Source organism: Ictalurus furcatus, chromosome 24 (assembly GCF_023375685.1).
Source record: "Ictalurus furcatus strain D&B chromosome 24, Billie_1.0, whole genome shotgun sequence".
Taxonomy (NCBI): Eukaryota; Metazoa; Chordata; class Actinopteri; order Siluriformes; family Ictaluridae; genus Ictalurus; species Ictalurus furcatus.
The window spans coordinates 9,832,668-9,856,313 of NC_071278.1; the positions used below are offsets into that span (position 1 = coordinate 9,832,668).

At 39.1% G+C, this 23,646-nt stretch overlaps 1 protein-coding gene across 1 annotated transcript; it reads right to left on the reverse strand.

Moving 5' to 3' along the window:
- Positions 1-1,335: 1,335 nt before the first annotated feature.
- On the reverse strand, positions 1,336-7,411 carry b9d1 (B9 protein domain 1). The gene is made up of 7 exons (XM_053612834.1): positions 6,482-7,411; positions 6,323-6,391; positions 6,068-6,179; positions 3,641-3,737; positions 3,310-3,372; positions 2,030-2,097; positions 1,336-1,470 (listed from the first exon to the last, which is right to left on the reverse strand). Exons 1-7 carry the CDS (start codon positions 6,542-6,544, stop codon positions 1,343-1,345), a joined length of 600 nt encoding a protein of 199 aa, XP_053468809.1. The 5' UTR covers positions 6,545-7,411; the 3' UTR covers positions 1,336-1,342.
- Positions 7,412-23,646: the final 16,235 nt, after the last annotated feature.

Below are 23,646 nucleotides of genomic sequence, written 5' to 3' on the forward strand. Positions count from 1 at the left end.
TTTAACACAAGTTCTACACCTGCTTTCATGTGGATATTATTTCTCAAGGTCAAACGTCCACTACGTGTTCATGCTTCATTTGAACTTGCGAATGAATTGAAAAGGCTAATAATTTACAGACGTTTCCATTTTGGGTTAAGTCCATTTTGTTTTTGTTTTTTTTTAAACCCGTTGCAATATCGTTACCACCCCCACAAGTGCAAGATTGCAAATTTTCTGCCCAAACGTAGTTACCAAAATCGTAATGCTTTTGCTGTATTAAAGAGCGGCTGTTGCAGTTTTATACCACAGTTTGGTTTTGTTTAGGGCCCGAGTATCAGTGTTCTTGATTTGAGTTGTTTCTCAGATTATAGAAATATGCCGTCTTGAACTGTCCTCTTCATTTGTGACCTCTACTGGAGATTCTGTGGTAGTAATGCCCGAGCACGGCTGTGTAGTAGAGCCTGGGTGTGTCCCTTCTCACAAAATCTGCAATCAGGGGAAGTCGGCTTTAAAATGTACACGTTGTGCTCGCGATGGACTTGATGGGTGATAGAGGTGCCGATCCTGTGAAATCAGACTTCTTGCTGATGAACATCAGATGAAATATAATTACACAATTGGTTATTTGGCTGGGGGGGAGGAGATTCTCTTTCAATAGTTATGCAAACTATCATTGGCAGTTATTGCTTTCACCGATACAATATCTAGCTCATTTCGTCCTGTCTCGTTTTGCTGTTACTGACCGTGTATCACTCACTTTTCTGTTACTTTGTACATTTATTATGCATTTATTGTGGCAGACTAACCTCATGAACATGCATAAACACCTTTTACTTTTCCTCATGTTACATCTGTATATTTACCAAACTGTCTCATGTTACTGGGAGCAGGCTGCTTTTTATGAATGTGCTCAACCTGTTGGCATTATAACTGTATAATATAATTTATCATTTGTTCTATTGTAACATATTGTTCCGTATCTTATTTCTGTGTAATGCTTTTTGTAGGAAAGTCACATGAAATTTTAAATGCCATCTAAATCGCAGCGAGTGATAAAGGACCTGTAGCTGCAATGATAAAAAAAATAAAAATAAACTGTATCACTGACATCGCATTAGAGTCGTAATGATTTGTAATGCATTTGTGTGAGACTGATTCTGGGGGAAATATTTCATTCGATAGTAGTTGTGTGCCCACAAAGTGTATGTCAAAACCACAAAAACAGCTGGAGAAATCAATTACAAATGTATAAAAGTAGGCTAAATAAATGTGATGCTAATTATACAATAAAGAGCTGTAGAAAGAGCTCTAAAACATTAAATCTGTACAATTATGAAACAAGGTTTAACAGTTGTTGTCATCAGGTTCCTGCCAGGTGAGTGGCTGGTGTTTGCTCTGTGGACGTGACGTCATATCCCAGCTTCTTCATGTCCTTGGTAACAATGTTAAACTGGATAGTTACGAAGCCTTGAGAGCGCACCCTGGTTACTGCAAATATAGAAATACACCATCGCTCAGCGTCCCAGCACCAAACACTAGATTACAATATATAGTGTCTCCGATGTCTTGTATTCACCCGCCTTTTGTTTGCATTACAACCTGGAATTAACATGGATTTTCTTGAGGTTCGTACCATTTGATTTACACATGTCTACCACTTTGAAGGTGCAAAATATTTTTTATTGAGACACAAACAATTAAAAAAACAAATCTTTTGTGTGCATAAATATTCCCTGCACACAGGTGGACCTTCAACTAATTATGTGACTTCTACTTAGTTAATTAATTGGACCAGATCTTATTTCGGGGTTTCCCAACAAAGGGGGTGAATACATATGCACTCAATGTTTCAGTTTGTAATGAAAAAAAATTCTGCTTGAACAATCTGGACTATTGTTAGGTCTGTTACATAAAATCCAAATTAAAATCCATTTTAACTCCAGGTTGTAATACAACAAAAACAGGAAAAACACAGAGGGGGTGAATACTTCCGCAAAATACTGTAGGTGTCTGTTCTAGTTACGTTCTCAGTTATGACTGCGCTTACCTTCTCGTCCCTCTCCCTGCGCGACAACTTTAGGATCCGTGAACTCGGGACGCCTGCCCATCAACCAGCTACGCACAAGAAAGTACAGTTCATTGGATAAGCTTCCATTCAGAGAGATAACTGCTATATGGTTTATCTATAAAACAGTTCAGTCTTCATTCACGGGTGTTTCATGTTGAAAACTTGTTACCACATGCCCTTATTATTACAGTACCTATTAAGATATTTGTTCCTATTCTTAAAGGTTTGTATCCGTACTGACATGTTCTAGTTCTTGTAATATAATTGTGCGTCGTTAAGGTCTCTGACGACTCCCGTGTTTACATTAAGTCTGGTTTAAAGCATGGGGAGATATTATAAACAAGTTAACAGGATCAAGTTCTCGAGCAGGTTCCTGTAAGTAATAAAGAGTAAGAAAAGGAAAACATATTTCACAAGATCCATCACTGACAATTGTGAGCTGTCATACAGCTGGAGAAGGGCTTAAAGAAAGATCAGTGTACCAACAGTGAAAATCACTACTATAAAATGGAATAATATTAATAATAATAAGTGGGGGGAATATACAAAAAGTGTGCTTTGTTCAACTAGATAGACGACAAGGAGACCCGATTACACTTAACACACACTATTAGTAACTATGCAATCATCTAGCACTCTCACTTAATGTTTTATTGACTTCATCTTTTCTATGCAAGTATAATTGTTGCACTCAACCCTATTAATGCCTTTTTGTTCATTTCATACAGCGGGGTCCAGATGTCTGAGCCCACTCGTGAAAAATGCTCCTGTTTTGCATTCTTTTCTAAATTTAATACAAATGTTTTTCAAATTAAAAATGCTATCAATCAGCATAAGAACATGAATGAAAAGTAGAATCCTAGAAATATTTACATGAATTTCTTAATATTTGGTATGTCCTCTTTTTGCCTTAATGGCACCATGCAGGTGAGCTGGCATGGATTCCACAAATTTGTGTGAAACATCTGCACGCGTGCTTCAGTGGAAAGGATAAGACTCGACATGTTAACTTGGTCAAGGGCAGAAATTTGCTTAAAATTAAATGGCGACCTACGAATATAGTGCTGAATCTTTTATATTTCTAAAACTTCCAGTTTTAAATGGGGAAAAAAAAACAACTAAATAAATCAACATCCACAGATTTTCAATGTGGTCTCAGACTTTTGGACCCCACTGTAGATAATTTGTGATCGTAACAGGACCAGTGAAAAACTCATGGAATACAGTTAAAGAGGTCAAAAACCCTTTGGCTCTACTACCTTGTGAATCTCTGTAGCCTCGATGTAGACTCAGGAACAAACATTGGGATTGTCCTTGTGTGTCTGGAACAATAGTTCATTTTTTTTTATATACAGTGTATATATATACACACACCAACATACACATAAAAACCATTGTTACCTCTAGGATGTAACTTTGGTAATGATTGGCATGTGTGTTGGATCTTCTCACCATGATTCAGCAAAACACCAATTCTCACCTGACCTCTTCATTTGTACAGCACAGCATTTGTCATCAGTATTAGTGAATATTTGAGCAATGATAAGTGATAGATTATACAACCCTAAATTCAGCATGACAGCCACTCACTTTCCAGGGGTAAAGGGGACATGCACAGCTCCGTAACCCCGGACCACGTCATTTCCGAATGTGTCTGGCCCATACACACTCACCACGACCTTAGGCCCTGGGGGAAAAACACAAAAAAAACAAACAGAATCACACACCAGAGAAACACACCCATGTGTATTTCTTCTGAGCTGCAGTGTAGTATGAGGAAGTCTTAATAAAACGTCATGGGCACGTATTAGAAACTTTGTTATTGTTATCATTACAATAATTATAAATAGGATTCCCAAACTGCTGGTGCTCAGGGATGTGCAGACGGTCTACATTTCTGCTGTCACTCAGCTCTAAAAACATGGAAACCAGCTGCTGTTGGGTGTGCTCGAAGTGACATACTACGTCTACGTATGCTAGACACGCCAAAAAGCAGTATGTAGTACACAGTATGTGAAAACATGACTATTTCCAGTACACTTTTACACATATGTCAGAAAAACTATTTTCTCCAGCCTCGGTGTATAGAAAACCAACATAGAATTGTGCTCAAATTTACAGACACTTTGCAGAATCTACAAAATGTTCATAATTTAAAAGAAAATCATAAAAATTGCATTTAGTTTTTTTTTTTATTTCTATTTCACATAACAGATGTTTACATATAGTCCACAAGACACAATAATAACTGAATTTACACAAATGAACCAGTTCAAAAGTTATTAGTTACTAAGTGACTAATTAAATCTGATTACCAACATATTATTGCTGGTGATTACCATATAACTCCCACTGAGTTCTGCATCATTAATCAGTTGCAGTACCTCTTTTTGTGTGCACGTCTTTTCTGTTTCATTGCTGCCACCTTGTGCTACTCTTAACAGTTTGAGAATCACTCAATACACGCCTATATAAGAACTGTGCAGAAAAATTGTGTACATTACTCTTGTTCTTATCTTCAGAATAGTTTCATACATACTTATATAGTTACAGACTGCCTTTAAGAACGCCTTTGACAAAAGAAGAACGTATTGAAATCATTCTCAAGGCCGGATCGGGAAGCTATCGCAAGGTTGTGATGGACTTGAACAGGAAACACGGCGAGCACATGGCACACGACACTGCTGCCAAACTTATGAACAAATTCAAGAAGACTGGACGTGTTGCAGACCGAGAAGTGGACGTCCGCGAACATCCGCTGACGAAGGCACAACCGACGTGGTGCTGACAAACATACAGTGGGGGGAAATAAGTATTTTTTTCAGTAAATATATTTCCAATGAGGTTATTCATATCAAATTTTCATCAGTATTAACTCAAGAACTCAATAAATACTCACGAAAGTCCATATATAAAGTTGACACAGGAAAAAACTATTTAACAAAAAAAGAAAAGAAAAAGCAGTTCTCCAAGGCAAGGTAAGGAACCAGTGAAATCCGTAAGTAATTATACCCCCTATTTATGCAAATTAATATCAGCTGGGTTAGTAAAGTGATGGTCTATACAAAGGCTTTTCGTTACCAAGGTGTCACACAAGAAACATCTCATGATGGATAAAAGCAAAGAGTTCTCCCAAGACCTTCACAACCTTATTGTTGCAGAACATATTGATGGAATCAGATACAGATGTATTTCAAAACTTCTGAATCCTCCAGTAAGCACCATTGGGGCCATTATCCACAAGTGGAAGCAACATCACTCCGTCATCAACCAGCCACACACAGGAGCTCCTCACAAGTTTTCTGACCAGGGAGTCAGAAGAAAAGTCAGAAGAATAGCCCAAGAGCCAAGGACCACTCGGAAAGAGCTCCAGAAACACTTGGAGGCAGCAGGTACCATCGTCAGAGAGAAAACAATAGGCAATACACTCCACTGCTCACTCCACAAGACTCCATCACTAAAGAAAAGGCATGTCAAAGCTCATTTAAAGTTTGCTACAACTCATTTGGACAAGCAATTTGGTCATTACAAACAAACTTCTCCACTAAGTATGAAATCCATTTCAGTTAGCGTGTTCAATACGTTTTTTCCTGTCTCATTCCTCTTTATTACACATAACTTCATTTGTGGACTTTAATGTTTGGATTTCTTGAGTTAATACCAAAGTCTGGTGAAAATTTCATGTGAATAACCTCATTAGAAATATATTTACTGAAAAAAATATTGACATGTCCAATACTTATTCCCCGCACTGTAGTCCCCTGTATATGGAGACTTTTGAGACGCCCTGTATAAACTAAAATGTATGATGTGTCATGCTGTAATGAATAAAACAGCTGTGGTATAAGAAGAATAAAACACTTCAGGATGTCCTGGTATAGGATAGAATTCAGCATCGGCGTGGAAACAGCATCACACCACCCCATTGTTGATTACTTTCCTATAACAGCATGTCCTGTTTTACTCCTATACATAGTGAGGTAATCGGACGTAATAAGAGACATGTGGTAGACGTACAGCCGAATGGGTTGGTACTTTTGAAAGTGATGTCCAGGGGGAAGTTCCACACCAGGCTCTGAGAGGAATCTCTTCCTTTCGATGTTATTTGAGATATTCCCTCTTCTAGTCCCTGCAGATAAGAACATAAAAACACACACAGACAACAAATATCCTAAATGCCACCATGTACATTAATGAATGGGATAAACTGTTATGTTAAAGCTAATGAAAACTTAATTTTATTTTTAATTGAAAGAGCTTTTTTTTTCTTACTGCTGTTGGAGCCCAGTCGTGTCCATATACAAAACAATACTTGCAATATAAGTCATCACATTCAGGGAACTAAAAGACAGAGAGATAAACAAACAAACAGTGCTGTTAGCTAACAAACCAGCTTTAACTGTTCATCCCAACATGTAGCAATTAGCTTACACTGGCTGTTTCGATTTGCCCATTGACCATAAGAAGAAAAACGGATGGGTTATTTGAGGTCATCTTCACAACAATAATAAAACATTAAAATCCCAGACACGTTTTCTTCACGCAATACAAATCTGCTATAGTGAAAAGGCTGTGCAGACAGAAACACTCAAATGGCTGCTGGTTGCTAACGTCTGTTCCAGTGCTAAGGACGCTTTTACTACGGTTCCCGGCAAGGTCCAAATCTAAAGGAAAAGCGATTTGGAAAATCTGGGTCTCCACTAGGTGGCTGTAGAAGAGCATCACAAGAAGAGCGTTTTTGACTATTTGTATTTTACTCCACGTGACACACCTGATTTAATTTGTCAGCTCATGACCAAATAACCTTTTATACATCTTTGCATTGGGCTGCTGTGACAGCAGGGTTTCAGATGATTTCAGATGTTTAATCAATCGATATAAAGTTTACATTGCTGAAATCGGTGACTTAGTGGTTAGTACGTTTACCTTGAACCTCTGGGGTTGGGGGTTTGACTGCTGTTCTCCCTATGCTTCGGGGTTTTCCTCCAGGTACTCTAGTTTCCTCCCCCAGTCCAAAGACATGTGTTGTAGGTTGACTGGCATTTCCAAATTGTCCGTAGTGTGTGAATGGGTGTTTCAATTGAGTTGGCACTCTGTTCAGAGTGTCCCCTGACTTGTGCCCTGACTTCCTTGTGATAGGCTCCAGGCTCCCCCGCAACCCTGTGTAGGATAAGTGGTATGGAATGGTTGATGGTCTGCACTTATATAGTGCTTTTTATAACCTTAGCAGTTCTACAAAATGCTTTACATTGGCTCTCATTCACCCATTCACACACACACACACACACACACACTCACACACCAATGGTAGTAGAGCTGCCATGTCATCGGGAGCAACTTAGGGTTCAGTGTCTTGCCCAAGGACACTTCGGCATGTGGAGTCATGTGGGCCAGCTATTGAACCGCCAACCCTACGATTATTGGACTCTACCACCTGAGCCACAGCCACCCAAATGGAAAATGGAAAATGGATGGACATTGCTGAAATGAAAACCTGCATCCATTATGGTCTGTTAAATATAACACTGAAGTCCCTTGGTATTCCTGAACAGATTTCGTAAGTCTGTTCAGTTACAGTACATGTGCAGGGCTGATGAGAGAGTAGGAATTCTGGACCACCAGACAGCTTAATGCATGGGACCACAAGCCTTACTGTCCAAATTTAATTTATAGGGTTCCCTTGGGCCCCTTGTATACTCCTTTGAAATTATGCTCTCCTTGTGCCCTTCTGTTGCAGAGTAAATGTCTGTAGAAGATAGCAACCTCTCTCAAGCACCTGCACATTTTCTGAGGGTTGTATAAGACTCTCTGCCTATAAAGAAAATTCACTAAGGGTTAGCATCACGTGGCAGAAAAATGCTGAAAAAACAAAAAAGCAAAACATGCTGTGAGGAATGCTGCATGCTGAATGTGATGTTTCTCAAACCTGAATAAAAAAAAGTGTGCTGCAGAGGAATCAATATTAATATCAGAATCAAACGATCAAATTCTAGAGGTTTGTGCATTAATGATGTACTGCACCACTACACTGTATGTAAGTCTTGAGAGAAAACGGCCTGACTGTCACTGTGTGGTTTAAGTGTGTCCCAGTTTGAAGCGTCCTCCTCTGTTGCCAATTTTCCCACTCAGGGACCAGGTTCTCTGACTTTCAGCTACTATTTATAGGACAGACTTGTCTGTACTACTTAAAAGTCCTTTGCATGACCCGTATCTACCCTTTTTTTTTTTTTTTTTTTTTTTTTTAAAGATATGAGATAAGGCTTTGATAGAGTTTGGAGAAATCATTATAAGTTGTATTTTCAGTTGAATTCGGGGAAACCACTTGAAGCATTTGTTGTGTAGAACTATTTCAGTTGCTTTTGTTTGATTTGTTCATCGCAAACAGCTGAAAGTCTGTACATTTTGACAACAAACCTGATTTGCAATGGGGGTTGAATCATTTTGATTGCAACTGTAAGTAGTTTATTGGCATATTCATAGGTTACTTGAGTACTATTGACATTTCTTACGTGTAGTTACCTTTCCAAGAATGTCAAATGTACTGTTCACTGCTAGCATTTTTGTTTAGACCTTCAATTTTTGAAAGATTGTTACACATCTCAAAGCTCTCTTTTTCTCTCATCCAGCCAACGACTGAACGCTATACATCAATATTGGTTTATCATCCAATCATTTCAGTTTAGCATCTAATTGTTTGAAGTTTGGAGCATCCAATCAGGTTCATTAATGTAGAAGAATCATGTCAATTGATCAGTGACCTTCTCTGACTGACTACGACCTTCCCATGCTACACAATGCAGTTAGTGCTATAGATATTTGTTGGTGTTTAAATATGGATAATCCACCGGACTTGCAGTGTTGAATTTCAGTAAAATGTTTCAGTATGCTGTAGTAAACAAAGACTTGTTTAAAACGAGGCGTCTCCTTTACCTCCCTAGAAATTCTTCCCTAGATGAACTCCATCTAATTTGCAAAAGGATTTTGAGGTAAGTTGAGCTAATTTTCTAATATTATCAAGCCTGTTTTCTTTGCTAACACCAGGCTAAACTAGAATTGATAGCAGTAGCTAATATAATCGGCTAGGCAACAAATCAAGTTCTAGCTAATGGTAAATAATTTTTGAACAATGATTCAATGATTTTTTCAGGCAAAACAACACAGTTGTTATAGAACAGTTTCAGATAAACAAGGTACTTTTTTTCAGCTTAATTTCAGCAGTTAAAACCATTTACTTTTTAAATGTTTGAGTTCATTTATAAAAACAGTTATGCAAAAAAGTATAATTTCTCAGTACTTTGTCCACCACTGAGTATACTACACAATCATGTGAATATCTGATAGTTGAAGTCACTTGTGTATATGCAGTTTCCTGCAGAACGGCTTCATTTTGGTGCAATGTATTTTCACAGTTCCTGTGAGTCAAAACATAATGCATAATGCAATGATACAGTAAGACAGCAAAGGCACACTGCTGTAGCCTTTATTGATTTAGGAAAAGGAGTTCGTAAATCGATGCGGTTAGCATGGGTCATAAAATATGAGTAGTTTACATAATGTACAGGCATGTAAAAAAAATAAAATAATAATAAGTACACCCCATGGAAATGGTTGGCTTTTTTGACATATTTGGATAACCAAACATTTGATCATCTTTGAAAGAGTACCTATTAATAAAGTTGATATACTTGAACAAAACCACAAGGGAAAATAGCTTTTTCAATCATTTATTCAACAGAAACATCAATAAATGTGATGTTCTTCTGTCGAAAAAGTAAATACACCCTTGGCTCAGAAGCTAGTATTGCCCACTTTAGCAGAAATAACTTCTTGTAGGAGTTCTGCATAATTGTCCACAAGACTTGCTGGAATTTTTGACCAAGCTTCCATGCAAGATTCTTTCAGTTGCAAGATGTTTGAGGGTTTTCTTGCATTTACTGCCCGTTTCAAATACCCCCACTCCACACACATTTCAATGGGATTCAATGGGACAACATTTCAATCCAGGCTTTGACTAGGCCATTCCTTGGTGGATTAGTGTGATTAGGATCATTATCCTGTTGAAATGTCCAACTTCAACTTTTGGACAGATGGCCTCACATTATCTTTAAGCACTCTTTGATATGATGCAGAATTCATAGTTGAATCAATGAATGCAAGCTGCCCGGTATCTGAGGCAGCAAAGCAACCCCAAACTAGAACATTTCCACCACATGCTTCGCAGTTGGTATGAGGTGCTTCTCCTGAAAAGCTGTCTTTGGTCTGTGCCAGACATGTCTGCTGTTACTGTGGCCAAACAGCTCTAACTTTGATTTGTCTGTCTAGAGCACATTATTCCAAAAGGCCTGGTCTTTGCCTATATGATCATTGGCAAAATGCAGTCTTGCTCTAATGTTCTTTTTAGACACTGAAGGCTTTTTCCTGGCACGCCTCCCATGCAGGTCAAATTTGTGCAATCTCTCTTTCTGATTATAGAAGCATGCATTTTGACACCAACAGTTGCAAGACTTACTAGCAGATCCTGTGATGAAATTTTGAGACTTTTTTGTATCAGACAGTCTGCTCTTGGGCTGAATTTGCGGGGACAACCCGATTCTAATTTTATGGATTTGAAGGTGTGATAAATGTAGGGGTTTACTTACTTTTTCCATGTGACTGATCTGTTTTTCATGTTAATTTAAATGGTGAAAATTTCTATAAAATGTCAGTTTTATTAGTCAGTTGATAGAGTGCGTCACCTTTATAGTATAAAATAAAGTAGAATATAATAGGCACTGTCTCAAAGAGGATCAAATGTTTGCTTGTCCAAATATGAAAATAAATAAATAAATAAATAAAAACCCAACAACTTCCATGGGGTGTATATAGTTTTTCACATGAGTGTATATCCAACATAATCATATATAACTGTTTAAAGGTAAGCATTTTTCTTCTTAGTGTTATGAAAATGCCTAGTCCTTAAAGCACACACTGTCTCCAAGTGACTTGAGTGTAACGGGGCATCTGTGTATTGTCCTCAATGTTGTGGAGAGGCATTCAGCCACACTTAATGTTAAAATTAAAAGGCCAATCAAAAGATGTCAGAGTCATTATTGTTACTGTTGCACACTAATGCACTTGAACAAAGCGAACTGACATAGCAATTAGGGTCTCTATATTGGATAACCTATACTGAATCCCTACTGAATTGAGCTTGCTCTTTAGTCTTATACTCACCATAAATTGTTTTACTGGCTCATACAGGGTGTCCCAAAAGTCTCCATAAGTGGGGGAAATTAACACTTTTTAGCAGAATGTCTTCCAAAAATTTTCATACTTAGTTTATATATTACATATTGTTTTCAGACAGCCTTTAAGAACACCTTTGACAAAAGAAGACTGTATTGAAATCATTCTCATGGCTGGATCGGGAAGCTGTCACAAGGTTGTGATGGACTTTAACAGGAAACATGGCGAGCACATCACACACGAGACTGCTGCCAAACTTATTAACAAACTCAAAAAGACTGGGAGTGTTGCGGACCGACCGAAAAGAAGTGGACGTCCACGAACATCTGCTGACAATGACACAACCGACATGGTGCTATCAAACACAGTCCCCTAAGTATGGAGACTTGGGTTACGCTGTAGTTGTATATTGAGTTACAAATCTGAATGTAAAGGTACATGTGAGCCATGCTTTACAGGAAACCACTTCTTTTCATTTATTCAGTGACTGCTTCATCCTGATTAGGGTCTCAGTGGATCTGGAGCTTATTCCCAGCTGACAAAAAAAGGTCCCCGGGACATCCTCTAAATGGCCTCTACGAATGTCCCCTGAACGTCCATGTGTAGGGTCCCCTTGACGTCCTATGGACGTTCACAGGACGTCCAGCGACCATTCGGGACTTTCACTGAAATGAACACATTCAGTAGTGTTATGATTTGATATCCTCTGACGTCCTCAGAACGTCCGCCAGCGAACGTTATAAACCGGAACAAATGCGGACATAAGTGGACGTTTGCAACGTCCGGGGGACATCCCCTGTTTGCTGGGTTCAGGGAACACTGGGTGTGGCGACAGGGAGAGCATTTAAAAACTCCACACAGACAGAGACCTGAGCTCAGGCCTTGCTTAGCCATTATGGTTACATGATCTAAACATTGTTTTTGGTCATGAACACTGCTTTAAGCTTCTGCTTTAAGCATTGGGTCTATGAGTTCATATCCTGGGACTGGCAGAGAGCCATTGTTTGCATCTTGAGACAGACTCTTAAACCTCAACTCTTTAGCTACATGATTAGATGGGATTGTAGCTAAATGATTTATTGAATCGGATTCTGCCCTACTTACCCCTGCCTCTCATATTCCTTTTGTTTATGCATTTTTTATTGCACTGCAGAGGTACTGTTGGGCCGCCAGTCACTCCTTCTTGTATTTTCAAACACTTCACATTGCCAGCCTCCTAACCAGCTCCCGGCTCCTGGGGACTTCTGGTATGATGTGTATGGTGTATAGACGCTAACCTTTTCATTTTACTGTATCAACCCTCATTCTTTTTAATTACAAAAGCCAAAATCTTTCTCGCCAACAATGACTGAGATCACTACTCAATGTACAAAGCCAAAGGAAAACAGGTCTGCGCCCAGCATAAAAATGGTGGCAATTAGCTGGCTACTTGAAGAACATAGAGCCATCATTGCAGCTGATTCAAGTCCTTTGACTTTCTAAATGTCGAAATTAGACAGTAATCAGTCTACAGTGCACTAACAAGAACACCACATCAAGTCCGTTGACTCCAATCCCACAGATGAATCCAGTGACATGATTTGAGCAGCTAGAAGCCATATACTCCACTTTGTTAAACAACAATGCAACGCTAAAAGCAAAACTTGTCAATCTTGAGGGCCACAGAAGCAACAGAATATTCAAACCATTGGCCTAACAGAGTTGACCACAGTCAGCATCCTTCATCCATCTTTTCCCAACTCATTATTGATGTTCTTGGTAGTTCTCTTTCCCATGGAATTGGACAGAGCCCATTGATCCCTTGCTCCAAACAGGGTCCATTGGTAAGCATGAAGGCAGATAGATCTGTGTGTTCCAGTATTTTTAAAAAAACCCACATTATTAATAAATTCATGTGCTCTGAATATATATAAAATTCCTTCCCGGTATCTCAAGGCGGAACACTCAATCTGTCCTTGAGACATAGAAATTTTGAGGTCCTGTGTCTGAATGCTCTGTGTGTACCACATCTATTGATTTATGTCTCCTCCCATCTGCAGTTAGCTTTAAATGTACAGTTTATTGTGAAAGCTTATAGTTATATTACTTCTCCATTAGCTAGAGTGCAGCTACATGATAGCATAATGGCCTGTGTCAGGTGCAGTCGAGTAGGTCACAGTGGATTTGAACACATCAGATTATGGCAACTAGGATGCTGTTATGCCATTCTTACCACTTCTTAATTACGTATAGAGCATAAGTGCCTCTCTTCTTAATGGTTGCTGGAATTGTGGCTTCAATAAATAATGAATAATACATTTTGCAAACAATAATCATCATATGATAACACATCAGATATTGGTGTGATCGTGATCATTTCCCAATAAGAGACAACCGAGGTGTAGATGGGTGTTCATGCCTTCCTGAAAGGATGAGTATTATGGGCTGTAGCTAAGCCACATTCACTTTGGGGCAATTTGCAGGTTTGCTAAGCACTAAATCTGTGGGAGTAATGGAGCAAGCTGAGGACATGCTGCAGTCTCAGACGCCATTTAGTTTAATTAGCAATGACATTTCCTGCCATGGCCGATCTCTCAGGAAATGCAGTCAAAATTCCATTAATCCATTAAGTTTCCAATTGCATTGTGCTGGCTAACTTCAGCATCCAAAACGGAGAACATCAGAACAGTAAATATCAGTGTCACTCCTCTGATAGAATGCCAGGACTGTGGGTCTGTTATGCACTGTGGGTTTTTTTTGTTAAAGTGCTTACATAATGGTTTCAAGAAATTCTGTATTATTTTAAAACCTATTGTCTCTCTTATTTTAAGCGCTGTATGAAAGCAAGAGGGTTTTTCTTTTCTCTTTGGAAAAAGCAAGGACAGAGGATAATAGGTAAGATAAATGTGGTGAACTTAGGATCAATTACATTTAATGAGCTTCTCCAGCTGTAAGTGAGCAGTCATGACCTCAATATACTGAATAGGATTTAGAATAAAATCCGGCCACCTCCAAGTTTCATACACACTACCGTCATTTAGCTTGGCATACTATAACAATATCATGACTGCTCAGTTTTGGAAAACGAATAAATGTTTAAAGCATGGTTTGGCAAAGGACAGGCTGAAGTCCAGGATGTGCATCACCTGAGTCAAATTTCCCTTTGGGCGAAAGAGAAAAAAAAACGCGGCATGTACTGCGTATACTGCTTACATAGTTTTATCATCTCATCAGTTATACATATTCTCCTTGGATGGCAGGAGAACATTGATTTAATTTTTTTTAAATACAAAAGATGGCTATGTAAATCGAGTCAAGAGGCAGTAGGTTAAGTCCAGTTCTTAGGAGTCCATAATATCAGTAGTATGCAGGATCCCATAAGCAATAAACTCTATATTTCAGGAGCTGTGATGCTTGTGCTGAAAATGACCTGTCGGTATTAAAGCTGGGATTCTGGCAAATCGAAGAAGAAGCTGTTTCGTACTTTGAAATGCCTAGGTCATGCTGTATTATTCTCATCTCCTGTAGATCAGGAGCATCAAACTCAGGTGCTGTAATCCCACAGAGATGTGTTTTCAGTATTTTAACACATTACATTCTGCACATGAAGGCCTTGGTAAATAGCTGATGGGTTGTGTTCAATGAGGTAGGTGCTAATGTTTTTCCTCCCAGTTGTTTGCACACTGAAACTGAAGGCAACCAGTGATATGATTTTCTTTGTCCCAGAAAACATATCCCAGGGGGATATAGTGCAGTTTCCTGAATCAGATACAACTATTATAAATGTGACTGAAAAAGTGTACCTTCAAGTACAATTTGCAAATTGAGCCTCTGAAAGTTTTTAATGGCAAGTTTATTTAATTACTTAATTAAGTTGATTTAATTATTGATTTTCAAAAAGACCATTACAGATAGTACATATTTTAATATCTGGAAAACACAAGTCATAAATAAGTGATAAGCAGCACCTATTATCAGTACATTAGTCTAGACTTTTATTGTATATCAGTTGTATCCAAATCTTTAATACTTTGGTGTAATCATTATTCATCTATGGCGTAAAATCTTAAAAATGTTTTCACACATTATTTAATATTCAGCTTATAGAAACTAGGACATGTGAAGATCCTATTCTTTTGCATGCTGTATATTCTTTTACTATGGCACATAGACTGCAGCTTAGTGGTCAGCACATTTGCCTCGCACCTTCGGGGTTGGGGGTTTGAATCCCGCCTCCGCCCTATGTGTGTAGAGTTTGCGTGTTCTCCCTGTGCTTCGGGTGTTTCCTTCGAGTACTCCAGTTTCCTCCCCCAGTCCAAAGACGTGTTTTGTAAACTGATTGATATTTCCAAATTGTCCATAGTATGTGAATGTGTGTGTGTGATTGTGCCCATCCAGGGTGTCTCTCACCTTGTGCCCCGAGTTCCCTGGGATAGACTCCAGGCTCCAGAAAAAAAGTTTACAATTAAAATGTTTACTAACAGAAATTTGACCAAAAACAAAATGCATGTTGCTCTATAGCTAATATCCAAGCATATGTAAAAACACAGGCTACAATGCTTTGGGGTCAATTCAATTCAATTCAATTTTATTTGTATAGCGCTTTTTACAATAGACATTGTCTCAAAGCAGCTTTACAGAAATATCAACATGGTATACAGATATTAAAGGTGCGAATTTATCCCAACTGAGCAAGCCACTGAGTGGCGACGGTGGCAAGGAAAAACTCCCTAAGATGTTTTAAGAGGAAGAAACCTTGAGAGGAACCCGACTCAGAAGGGAACCCATCCTCTGGGTCAATGAGTTTTTCTATCTGTGTATTAATCCATCTATCAATGCATTGATTTCCCATCCATCCATCCATCCATCTTTATATCCACCCATCCATCCATCCATCCTTCCATCTTTATATCCACCCATCCATCTATCCATCCACCCACCCATCCATCCATCCTTATATCCACCCATCCACCCATCCATCTTTATATCCATCCATCCATCTTTATATCCATCCATCCATCTTTATATCCACCCATCCATCCATCCACCCATCCATCCATCCTTATATCCACCCATCCTCCATATATCCACCCATCCATCCTTCCATCTTTATATCCACCCATCCATCCATCCATCCATCCACCCACCCATCCATCCATCCATCCTTCCATCCACCCATCCATCCATCCTTATATCCACCCATCCATCCACCCATCCTTCCAACCAACCATCCATCCATCCTTATATCCACCTATCCATCCATCCATCCTTCCATCCACCCATCCATCCTTATATCCACCCATCCATCCATCCACCCATCCATCATCCTTATATCCACCCATCCATCCTTCCATCCACCCATCCATCCATCCTTATATCCACCCATCCATCCATCCGCCCATCCATCCATCCTTATATCCACCCATCCATCCATCCTTATATCCATCCCTCCATCCATCCATCCACCCATTCATCCATCCATCCAACCTTATATCCACCCATCCATCCTCCCATCTATCAATCCTTATAGCCACCCATCCATCCACCCATCCATCCATTTTTTATATCCATCCATCAATCCATCCATCCATCCATCCAGAACTCCTTATTAAAATCCATTCATTGAATGGTGTGTAATCACTGTTGAAGGTGATATCACATGCTTCCCGCTTTTGTAATGAAGATCTGGTTTAGTTGATGATAATCTTCACTACAATCCAGGCTTGGGGAAAAAAAATGTCGGCACACCACACATGCAGAAGTGTGAAGCTCCTTTCAGAGATCTAGAGTATTATAGTTACATAAGGTCTCTGCTTCAGGCAGCCAGCCACACAGGTCAGAGACTTGGTACATCAGGATGTGCTTCACAAACAGAGAAACAGATAAGCAGAATAGATGACGGAGGCAGACGGGTGGTGGATTTGGTCTGGGGGTGTTCAAGCTGGAGGGATTTGGGTGGAATTGTACTGCATGACTCATGTCATTTCCTTCACAGGTGTGGATCCTTCCATAGTGAGAAAGTGTGCTGATGGCTGTGCTGTGTTCATGGAGCTCCTGGCATGTGTATATGTGTGTGTGTATGCATGTGCGTGTGTGTGTGATAGAGAGAGGGAACGTACATGACCGATCTCTCAGGAACTGACAGCCTTCATGCTGTTAACTGCCTCGTGATCACACAAGGATTAATCTTATTAACACTGCTTTGTGTTATTTTCCAGTATTATACTTTTTTATGTGCAAGTTTTAAACATTTTAGCTCCAATTCCAAAAAGTAATCTTGTTAGAACTAGGCCCAATTTCCTAAAAGCGTTGCAAATGTGATGCTCGATCTACCGTTTAACAATCTTTGTGCTGCAATGCTTAGTACACTTATTAGCACACATACTTGACACATATTTTCTACTGTATGTGTGCATTTGTAGCACATACATATGTGAGTGTGTGGTGTATGAGTGTACATTTAGGGACGGTATAAGTGAGTTTTCTGTAAATATATCTCCAAGGCAAAACAGGCAAACTGTGGAAATGGCTAATGGATTAATTTCCAAAGAATGAAGGCTTAAATTTTTTTATTTTTTATGTTTTTTAAATTTAATCTCTCTTCTGTGCGTTCTGATGATCACTTCAGCTGGGATGCAGGTGTCATTCATGGCTGTGCATTTTCACCGGGAAGTATTTGAAATTCTGTGAAATTATTAATGCTGTCTCTATTTGAGCAGTGTGTGTGTCTGTGTGTGTTTTCATTTCCGTACAGTGAAAACGGCAGTGCTTTCCTAACAGAGCCACCTCGTTGCATAGCAACTAACTTCCCATAGTGGCCCTGACCTCCCCCTCCCGCTCAGTCTTAGCTACGCACTGCAATAAAATCTCTCCATCACCAGCTTGCCTTTACACAAGCCAAAGGAACGATATTTGATACATATTCTGTAAAAAAAAAAACCCAGTTATTCAAACCTTGCAACAGATATACTATTCTTCCCCCCACCCCTTCTTCCTCCAAACACAACTTCTGTTCGTGAGGCCGTAAGAGGTGGCAAACTAACGAAGAAATGCCAGATAGCGAGAGAGAAAGAACACCAGCCTCACAAAGGCAGTTTATACAGTATGTGTTAGTAATAGTTTCTATGATATTAAACCTTCATTACAATGTAAAGCAATGTGCATAAGCAGCACACACCATTGTTCCTTACTTGTCCTCAGTGAGCTGTCCTGGGAATTGTAACTTGTGGCCTAATTTGGCAATAATGGCTTTCATTTTGTTCACTTATGTAAACATGCTTTCTAGTGTGCCGCAGGTCTGTGGGGGGATACTGTGACTCCGAAACACTTTAAATGGGAGTTTAAATCATTAGGATTAAGCCTTTATATGTGTCCCCTCCTCACCTCACAGTGAGAACAGAGCAGCGATGCTTGAAACGGATACATCCAGAAAGAGTGAGAGACAGAGAATGTGTGTGTGGGAGAGACGAGTAAGAGATAGGGAATAAGAGAGAGATGTGTGAGGTAGATGAGTAAGAGAGAAAGAAAGAGAAAGACAGTGTGCAAGAGAGAGAGAGAGAGAGAGGAGGGGGGATCCTTCTCCGCTGTGTGAAATATTGTCGTTTGTGATTCTGCATGACGCACCAGCCCACAGAGCACTGCCAGCTCTCGAGGACATTTTCTCCCAAACTTAGTTTACTGGCTTCATTCTCTTCAATCCCAAGCTTTCATTAATCTATGCATTAGTATGCATGCTACACTGCTGAAAAAACAAAACAAAACAAAAAAAAACAATAGAAACCCATTAGAAATTCTAATGGTTTCCACTACAAACACCATTGTAACACCATCAGCTGTAAACCATTAAAACCATTACCAAATGGTTTCCAATATATAGTAGGACATATTAAGGATGTACAGTGCCTTCCAGCAGGACAATGATCCAAACATCAAAATCAACACAAAAATGGTTTACTGACCACAAAATCAAGGTCCTGCCATGACCATCCAAGTCCCCTGAGTTGAAACCCATAGAAAACCTGTGGGGTGAACTGAAGAGGAGAGTCCACCAGCATGGACCTCGAAATGTGAAGGATCTGGAGAGATTCTGTATGGAGGAACGGTCTCAGATCCCTTGCCATGTATTCTCCAACCTCATCAGGCATTATAGGAGAAGACTCAGAGCTGTTATCTTGGCAAAGCGAGGTAGCACAAAGTATTAAACTAAAAGGGTGCCAATAATTGTATGTACCTATATTTTCCAAATATTATTATTATTTTGGATAAACCTTTTGTTTGCAATTGTTTGATATCCATGAGAGCAGAGTATTTTGGTGAATTTTTTTGAACAAAAGATCAAAATTTAAACAATAAAGACAATTTTTCACAGCTTTCTTTGCTCATATTTACCAAGGGTGCCAATATTAGTAGTGTTAATTGGGAGTTTAAATCTGTTAATTGGGAGTTTAAAACTATTAGCACTGTAGGTCCTTAATGGTATTCACTAGACATAACATGCAATCCAATAGAAGGCAACAAATTACCAGCAGAGCTCCACAGGGATCATTATAGTTTCATTAAAACCCATACAATTCCCATTATAACCATTACAAATTCTATTGCGTTTCTATTGGGGTTTTTTTCAGCAGGGTAATGTATCATGTTAAAACACTGATCTCGGCACTTCCTATACACTGATGAGTATTGACTAGATGTAGAAATGCAAAGTCAGTAGAATACCATTCCAGGATGTTATATTTTTACTTGCACTTCAATAACCGTATAATAAATATGATATCCTCAGTGTTGTATTCTTGCTAAACCTTACACAAGTATGTCTCTGGAATCCTCTCAGCCTGATATACAGCTTTTGGCTACTTCCAACCAGCGCTGTCTGGAACTGTCACATTAGATAAGGATCTGTCTGGAACAGATCACAAAGTAAGGTTAACGCTATCATATGATCATTAGTGCAGAGCATACAGTACATACAGTATGTTTACATTTACATTTATTCTTTTAGCAGACACTTTTATCTAAAGCGACTTACAAATGAGGAAATAGACACAAAGCGATTTATCAAGCGGAGAACAATACAAGTAGTGTTACAATACAAGACTTATTATTGAGTTCTAGAGAAGCAAAGTGCACAGAGTAGAGGTGTAATTAAAAATAATGTGGGGTTGGCATTTTAGGGGTTAGTTAAGTGCTCATGGAAGAGGTGGGTGTCTAGCTGTTTTTTGAAAATAGTGACAGATTCTGCTTTTAGTATTTATGTTTATAGTATTATGTTGAATGTAGACATTAAACAGAGCCTTCTTATAATGTATCACACTGCAAGACCTCTGGCTAATATGTAATATACACGACAAACAAGAGCCTCTATTATGTAATGGGGATGAAAGTCTTATCCAAATGAAGGCTCTTGAATAAAAGATGCCGTCTTATTTGAGTCCTGGCTCATTGTTTCTCTTTTTCTTTTTTTTTTTTTCCTTTTGCCGCTAATGAATCTGAAGCTCTCCTGGGTCAGTCCACATCCTAAGTAGGCTGCACTTAATTCACAGATGTACAGTACTGTGCAAAAGTCTTAGGCACATGCAAAGAAATGCTGTACAGCAAAGATGCCATCAAAAATAAAGAAATCAATTTATACATTAAAAAAAATACTGTAAAGTGCAATGATAATCAGTAAACACCTTTGCTTAAAAAAAAGAAAAAAAAAGTAGTCTCAGGTAGAATTAGTGCAGTTTTATAAGGACATGAGCTGTAAGTGTTATTGAGCATCTTGCAGAACCAGACACGGTTCTTCTGGAGACTTTGACTGTCGCACTCGCTTCTTATTTCTGCAGAAAAACCCAGCAGCCTTCATTGTGTGTTTAATCTGAAAAGTATCTCTTACGTAATCTGCTGCTTTCTTTACTGACATACAAGCATTATTCTGTAACATTTAATTTTGTGCTGGAAAACTAATGTTTGGGAATCTAAAATGTTCTTCTACTGACTCCATAATGCAGGAAAAAAATCTATAACAAAAGTTTTTCCAAAAAAAAAAAATAGGGTGCCTAAGACTTTTGCACAGTACTGTGTGTCTGTACGATTTCTTTATTAATAACTGTGTTAACCAGGAGCCAATTGGCGCTCAGAGATAAATAACATGGTCAATTCGATTGGATGTGATAAATGGTGGCATTTAGGTGATTATGTATATAAAGAGATAAACAGTCATTGTTAAATTTCAAAACCAAGATAATGGCTGCGTGTCTTTTGATTCAAAAGTGGACCGAGGGTGGCTTTTTATCTTCTGCAGTAATGAATTTCATGGGGTGGGTGAGAGATGGGTGGGGGGGGGGACTGTTTAATTAGGTTCTTTTGAAAAGCACCTGCTCTTTGAGGTCCATTTGGAGAGGGATTTTGTATGAGAGCTGTAATTCCAGTGTGGTGCAAATGAAGAGATATGAAAAAAGCAAGTTAACAGGCCCGTGTGATTCTCGAGCTTCTAAACCCCAGTGCGCCTACGCACTGTCTTCTCATATCTGACAAGCCATGGCTTCTCTCACATCTCTCTGTCTTCTTCCTGGTTCCTCCCCACCTTCCTGCAAATCTTGGATAGACTACAAATACTCTTGGCTGTGAGCGGGTTTTCTGCTCTCTGTAACAATACAATATGAATTATTTCGCGGTAAATAGTGGGGTGTCTTTTCAAAAAAGGAGGTGAATTGGGTGAAGCTGCTGCTTTTCTGATCCAAATGCTTAAAGTTAGGTAGGACAGGCAAGCAGGCAAAATATACTTATTTATTCGTCCTTAGTAATGTTTTAATAAAAGATGAGCTGTCAGTTGCTAAACCTGACTACATCAGAGAAAGAGAGGACGGAGAGAAGCTGTAAGTGTTCGAGTGAATGCTGCATTCACATGATAGAGGTGGATTCACTGCAGAGGTGGTAGTGAGCAGCAAGGGGGCTGGCTGACCCATATTGAGTAAAACAAACCAAAAAAAATACCAGAGACATTCTGAAAAGGAGTGCATTATCATCCTCTTGAATTTGTCTTTCCTGTTTATCAGCGGAAAAAAAAAAATTCTGGTGGAAGAGGAAGACGTTTTATTTCACCTTGTCACGTCTTAACTCTGCCTCCTGTGTCATGCATTACCTCTGAGAATGTCAAGATGGCAAACAGGCAGAAAGACAGATCCCTGAACACAAAACCTTCACATCATTGTAATAATTCTGTAACCAAGATGGTTGAAACACTACCAAAATATTGGATGGACTCAGCTGTGGTGGCCTGTGGGGGAGGGGTCAATGAAGACAAAGTGTATCCTGTACTGATCCATGTTGCCATAGTGCCATCCTTTTATTATTTTTTTGTCTTTGTCTGCACATCGGATGCACCAACCCTGATTCCCTTTGTCAGCTGGATCTGTCTAATCTAATTGAAATACTCACTCGGACAACTGCACTCATCAACAGCAATTACACAAAAGCAAATGTAGCCAGTTAAAACCTGCAGAAACCCTATATTTACTGATAACTGATGGTACAATTAGCTCTTTATATACCTACTCACAAGGGCTGACTTAGTAGCCGAGTTTCAATGACATAAAATACACTGGCTGACTGTCTTACAAAGGACGAAGAATCTGCCATTGGCTTTAGATTTAGATTTAGATTGGCATTTATACTGCATTTTGCGACAGGACACGTACACACACGGCAGTGCTCAACCATTTGACGGCAAACAAGAGAGCACGGCTCACGACTTATCTGCTGTATAAGTATGTGGTTTGGGACGCAGCCCGTGGTTTGAAGCAGTCGTCTATTTGCACTTGAAGCGTTCATAAAATTAAAAATGAAACACCCAGCACTGTATACGGTCCCATAATGAAGACCAACTGTATGTCGATACGTGAAATTCTGGAGGGAACGTCGGATGGCGTGGCGTGGGGATGTAATGACGTGTGCCGTTAATCGATCTATGTTCTAGAACATGTAACACAGGAACATAAAAGGAATATTCTAAAAGCGACTCTAAACACCTTAATCAGAATATTGTCTTATTTAGAATAAGGTCAATAATTAGATTACTGCTGTCCATGTAAACGTAGTCAATAAAAACCCACTTGGCTTGACTAAGTCAGTTACCATCCATTTGGGTGCAACCGTGCTTAAAAGATGGTTTGTTTCACAAAGAGACTTTGGGTTGTACATTACAGAATGGCCAAATCCACTTTACGCATGCTGTACACTATAATCAGACCTTTCAACAGTCCTTTCTTGCCTCTTGGTCTGATCAGCCATATGGTTACATTTTTCCTAATTCTTTTACTTATTTGTTAATTTGTTAATTAGTCACAAATCTTCATGATACATTTTAATCAGCAAAGTTTAATCAGAAAAATAAGCTGAATGTGTGCCTG